At 49.8% G+C, this 6,000-nt stretch overlaps 1 protein-coding gene across 2 annotated transcripts in view; it reads right to left on the minus strand.

Moving 5' to 3' along the window:
• MYBBP1A (MYB binding protein 1a) overlaps nucleotides 1-5,645 on the minus strand; it is a 52,912-nt gene extending 47,267 nt beyond the window's left edge. For both annotated transcript variants that reach the window (XM_071575176.1, XM_071575175.1), the window contains exons 1-8: nucleotides 5,394-5,645; nucleotides 5,171-5,266; nucleotides 3,903-3,986; nucleotides 3,505-3,579; nucleotides 2,547-2,654; nucleotides 1,552-1,742; nucleotides 1,097-1,264; nucleotides 841-958 (exon numbers count right to left, since the gene is read on the minus strand). In XM_071575176.1, the coding sequence (XP_071431277.1) occupies nucleotides 841-958; nucleotides 1,097-1,264; nucleotides 1,552-1,742; nucleotides 2,547-2,654; nucleotides 3,505-3,579; nucleotides 3,903-3,986; nucleotides 5,171-5,266; nucleotides 5,394-5,609 (1,056 nt within the window). In that variant the 5' untranslated portion in view covers nucleotides 5,610-5,645. The remainder of the gene's footprint in view (nucleotides 1-840; nucleotides 959-1,096; nucleotides 1,265-1,551; nucleotides 1,743-2,546; nucleotides 2,655-3,504; nucleotides 3,580-3,902; nucleotides 3,987-5,170; nucleotides 5,267-5,393) is intronic.
• Nucleotides 5,646-6,000: the final 355 nt, after the last annotated feature.

The following is a 6,000-nucleotide window of genomic DNA, read 5'->3' on the forward strand; positions in this document are numbered from 1 at the left end:
GTCAGGAACTTCATACTCAGTCTGGGTGGCTCGGTAAGTACAAATCATTGAATGGACTGGGTTGGAAAGGATCTCAAAAGCTCTTCTCATTCCAACTCCCTGCCATGGGCAGGGACACCCTCCACTAGCCCAGGTTGCTCCAAGCCCTGTCCAATCTGGCCTTAGACATTTCCAGTAAAGCACTTTACAGAATTTGGATGCAGTAAGTTGAGATAAAGCTTGGTTCTATTAGTATTTCTTTTTCATTCTTCCTCTCTTTATAACAGGGCTGTGTTGTTTGCTGGCTTCCCAGGAAGGAAGGATGAAGAGGGGTTCCAAATCTAATTTCAAATCAATTTTGTGCTTAAACCTCAGATGTGCTTATGGAAACAAGCACTACCAAACAAAAGCATGACCTGTCCCTTTTTGTCTTTGCCTTCAAATGTTCATGCAACACCCAGCACAATGACAGATAAAACAGAGCTTCTGGACACACAGATTCAAAGGGACTGCTACAGGACAACATCTGACACTGTCAATATGCTGAGGCTGCCCCTCCTCTGCTCCCCACATCGTTAGAGCTTTCTCAGCAGCTGCAATGAAAGCAGGTGGGGCAGTGTTGAACAGCTTCAAAACCCTTAAAACAGGACATTACAATTAAACAATTATAATTGTATTACAATTATACTCAGTCCACTGCAACCAGCAGTCATACAATAACCTTGTTTTCAGTAAGAGTTCAAGGTCTAAGATTACATAAACCTTTTTCATACAGGATGATGTGAAACCAGAAGGGGAGCAGAGACAACTCCTGCTCAGGACAGGGCCTTTAGCCCCGAGCACCACGTTCAGAAGACCTACCTGAGTTGCTACCACGTGTTCTCCATAGTGCAGCATCACATTCCCTTTGAGAACCACCTGCAGCTGCTCCAGGGACAGCACGGGGAGAGCACTGCCCAGCAACCGGTAGCACATGGAACTGGGTGGGAATAAAGAACATTCCCTCAGCTTGAGGCACAGCAGGAAATCCACACACAGGGGTAAGACAGAGAGGCAGTGGTGGGGCAGTCAAAAATTCTGGGTCAAGAAAGTGAAGGGTAATCAGGAAACAACAAACCTCACAGGTCCTGATTTCTCCTTCAACAGCCCATTCTCCACAACTTCATTCCAGAACAGCTCAAAGGCACCTTCCTTCAGTGCAACTTGCAGCAAATCAAACACTACACTGGGCAATTTCTTGTCCTCCTTCTCAGACTTGGCAGCACTTTTCAGAAGCTCTACAAGTCTAGAAGAAGAAATAAAATAATGTGGGAGATCTGGCCTGGAAGGGGATTGCTGAAGGCAAAATTCATCCTGCTGAAGGACATGGAACATTTCCTGAGCACTGCAGGCTGTGTCTCCCAGGAGAAATGACAAAGCTGTAATTTAGGAACCTGCATAACAGTTAACACCTAACCCTTAACAGCACTTGCAGTGGCAAATACAGGTATCAGAATAGAGAGCCACATTTCTCTTACTGCTAACCAAGAGGAGAAGAGTGTTGGATTTAATGCTCCTTATTTAAGAATTTACCTGGGAATATTTTCCTCATTTACAACTGTAGGTGAGCCAAACAGCTTCTTAAGCTTTTTGGGTTTCAGAACACCAGGGAATTTCTGCATGCCCACAAGCAAAAGGTGCAGGTTCTCTGGAGATGTGAAGGCTGAAGAGAGGTCACCTTGCAAGATGTCAAACAGGACCTCCTCAAACACACTTTCAGGAACCTAGACAGGAATGAGAGTGAGAGCACATGAGAACATCTGAGGGTATTTCACTGATTTGCAGTGCAGTATATTGAAGGATCTGCATTGCAGGGCATTTTACTGAGAGCCTGTAGTGTTCTGGAAACTTTAGAAATAATCTTCATGGTGATACAACTCAAAATAAACAGAAAATGTGTCCAGTAGTGCCATACAGTCTCAGGTGCTTAACCATGGGGAGTAGGACAGCACGTTGTCATCAGACAGCAATTCAGGTCAACTGACTCCAGCTGCAATTGTTCTCTGGCTCTCTGCCTGCCCCTGTCTGTACAGCCACGCAGCCCAGGGAGCAGGAAACTATTTTGATTTAACACTGGTAGTCTTCATATCCACAAACAATATGCACTTAAAAGAAGGAAATACACAAACTCATCTTTTACTACATCCTCAGAGTTCCTTTACTCCTTGTCACAGCATCATTTCACTCCCAATAACCCAAAATTCAGGCTTGATGCATAAAAACAGAAGGTTTGCTGTCCAGAGTTTTCAACATACCTCTGTTCAAAAGAGCAGATGGTCCAATGTACCATCCAAGCAAGTAAACTGGGAAAAAGCAGACTATGGGTTTGTCCATGAGGAAAGCAGACTAAGCTAAGAGCATCCTCCCCAGAATACAAACATCTGCCCACAAGCAATACAGGAGACAGCTCCCACAGTTTAAACTGACTCTTCCACATCCCCTTTAACTTCCAGCTGTGAACAACTCGGGGAAAAGCCAACCCTGGAGCCAAGCCTCCCCCTCCCACCCACCAGGTGCTGTGCCTGTACCTCAGAGGTGATGTCGATGAGAGTTTTGCGCGGGAGATCCCGGAGGTGTGTTTGGTGGTTTGTCAGCTGCTGCAGCAGCTGGATGCTCTCCAGCAGAGCCTTGCGGTCCTAGGAAGGAAAGATAAGCCAAAACCTGAGGATGTATCAGAGATTAAGCTGAAGGTTCAGATAATAACCCATTCTTGATGTCTATGCCTACTTGTAATAAAAAAACATACACAACTGTTTCCTCATGGGCCACACAGCTTTTCCCAAATTGGTGTTTTCTGGCCATATATGACAACAAATTCCTTCTTTTCAGAGAAGAGCAACAAGGCTGGTGAAGGGACTGGAGCACAAATCCTATGGGGAGAGGCTGAGAGAGCTGGGGCTGTTTAGCCTGGAGGAGGCTCAGAGGTGACCTCAGCACTGTCTAGAACTCCCTGAAGGGAAGTTCTGGCCAGGTGGGGGTTGGTCTCTTCTCCCAGGCACTCAGCAATAGGACAAGGGGGCACGATGGGCTCAAGCTCTGCCAGGGCAAATTTAACTTGGAGATCAGAAAAAAATTCTTTCCAGAGAGAGTAATCAGGCATTGGAATGGCCTGCCCAGAGAGGGGGTGGATTCCCCATCCCTGGAGGTTTTTCAACTGAGACTGGATGTGGCACTGAGTGCCATGATCTGGTAAAGGGACTGGAGTTGGACCAAGGGTTGGACTTGATGACCTTGGAGGTCTTTTCCAACCCAATCCATTCTATGATTCTAGGTAGGAACCTCCTGTACTGTTTGACACAGTTCCTACATTCTGTTCAGGAACAGACATTTAAAAGGCACAGAAAGTGGATAATGCAATAGAAAAGAACTGAACTCGATGCTTCAAATCCCACTGTATCAACGAGGCCATGACCCTTTCTCTGTGGATCCTCCTTCCACACCAGACAGCCCCAGAGCCAGGACTGACACACCCAACAGCAGCGCTACCTTCACAAGCCGCCCAGACTGGAACAGAGACATAACTCCAAAAAAGTTCCCAAAAGCAGCATTCCTCACAAGTTTCTGAAAAGGAAAAAGAAAAGAGATTAAAAAAACTCTTCAGTTAAGATTGCACATGCAGCTACAGCTCTGCCACGGGCAGGTAACATACTGAAAACAACCCCCTGCGTGGTATTTAAGAACTGTCCTAGATTATTTTTTCATCAGACAAATCTCAGCTAAAACTGGGCCAAATGACAACTTCATTAACTTGGTTTTCACAAATATTTGTTACTTCATTACAGCCATTTACTTCAGCAAGAACCCCAAAACTAGAGTCTACACTTCAAAGAATAGAGAATAATTGACTTGAAGTAGCAGCTGGCAAATGCCATAACCTGACTCACCTTTTTCACTTTTTCCAGATTGTGTTTTTCTTTTATCTGTTCCAGGACGCTGCACAGTGAAATTTCCTCAAAAGTCTGTAAAACCTGAGGAGAGAGATGGAATAGCTCATTTTGCAGGGCTTTCATTTCATGAAGTTTCATTGGGTTCAGCTAAAATAGAGCTGAACAGTTGCTCAGCATAACAGCAGACGTGATGCTTTATTGGGCCAGAATAGAGACAACCAGATCAGTAAAGATGTGTCTGAATAGCAACCATGCTGGAAGAGCTGGGACTGTTCAGCCTGAAGAGAAGGCTCCAGTGAGACTTTTAGAGCACCTTCCAGTGCCTAAAGGGGCTCCAGGAGAGCTGGAGGACTCTGGACAAGGGGGAATGCTGTTCCACTGCCAGAGGGCAGGGTTAGATGGGATATTGGGAAGAAATTCTTCCCTGTGAGGATGGTGAGGCCCCTGGCACAGGTTGCCCTGAGAAGCTGTGGCTGTCCCATCCCTGGAAGTGTCCAAGGCCAGGTTGGACAGGGCTTGGAGCAACCTGGGCTAGTGGAAGATGTCCCTGCCTATGGCAGGAGAGTGGAAATAAGATCAGCTTTAAGGTCCCTTCCAACCCAAACCATTTTGGGATTCTGTGCAGACACAAATATACCTGCTGACATTCCTTTTGTTTTTGTTGCCCTGTACAAGACAACAGATGAAAAATGCACACATTTTACTGCAACTGCCTGGTCCTGTAACAGAAGCAATGAAACTGTTTGGCATGGGCAAGGCCCTGATCAAAGTGGGAAGAACACAGACTTTCCTGCTTTAGGAACTTCTCAGGTTAGCTGAGCTCAGTTAGTGACCCCAACTGCTGGGACTCTGCCATGTTACAGACTGAACTAGCATGAAGGAAAAACCCAAACTTTGAAGTCTTTTTTAAAGGGCTGTCTCTTCAGATCTCCCACTTTAACAGCCAGAAGCAAATCAGTTTCAAGGAACTACAATAATATTACACGCTGCCTATTTGAAAACCTGGTCAAAGTTTGCAAATTAGGGATCACTCTTGAAGCAGGACAGAATTCTGTGGAACAAACGTGCTTCTGGTATAGTTTAAAGGTGTGTTGTTCCTAAAGCAGACTAGGACTATTCAAAACCTCTTTTCTCTGGTGAGAGCCTTGCCCTGCCATGTGCACGCAGAGCCGGCAGAGCCCTCCAGGGTCCGCACAGACACCACAAGGCACCCCAGGCACCTACAGGGGCTGGCGAGGGGCTACAGAGCGCCGTGAAACACTGACCTGCGCCAGGGCCAGGCTGAAGCCAGGGCGGGCGGCCTCGCGGGTGGCTCCCAGTCCCTCCACCAGCCTCTTCAGGGTGTACTTGAGCTCATCGTCCTGCAAGAGAGCGCAGCTCAGCGGGGTCCGGTCCGGCCCGGCCGCACCGAGCGCTGCCAGGAGGCAGAGGGGAACGGGCCGGGCCGGTCTCCTCGCACCCAGCGAGCCCCTCCGGCCCCCGCCTCACCTTCTTGCCCTCCCGCAGGTGCCGCAGGAGGTTCTCGGTGGCCGCCAGCCGCACCTCCTGCTCTGGCTTGGCAATATCCCAGAAGAAGTCGAGGAAGGCGCGGCCCTGCCGCAGCACCCCGCGGGGGTCGCTCACTGCCGTGCCGCCGGCCCGCTCCTCCATCCCTTCCATCTCCTCCGTGCCTTCCATCTCCTCCATCTCCTCCATGCCCGCCATCCCGGCCACGCCGCCGCCGCCGCCGCTGCCGCACGTGGGGGCCACCCGCCCGCTCCGCCCCTTCCGGGGCAGCGGGGCCGCAGCAGGACGGGCCCGGCCGCACTCGGAGCCGCGGCCGTGCGGGCCCCCAGACCCGCTGTCCGCCAGCCCCGCTCCCCACATACCCACTCCCCTCATGGCCACCCCTCCCTCACACCCCATTCCCCTCATGACCGCCCCTCGACCCCGCTCACCTCATACCCACTCCCCTCATACCCACTCCCCTCATGGCCACCCCTCCCTCACACCCCATTCCTCTCATGGCCGCCCCTCGGCCTCGCTGCCCTCACACTTTGTTCCCCTCATGGCCACCCCTCACACTCATTCCTCTCATGGCCGCCCCTCAGCCTCG

This window comes from Pithys albifrons, chromosome 21, assembly GCF_047495875.1.
Source record: "Pithys albifrons albifrons isolate INPA30051 chromosome 21, PitAlb_v1, whole genome shotgun sequence".
NCBI classification, from domain to species: Eukaryota; Metazoa; Chordata; class Aves; order Passeriformes; family Thamnophilidae; genus Pithys; species Pithys albifrons.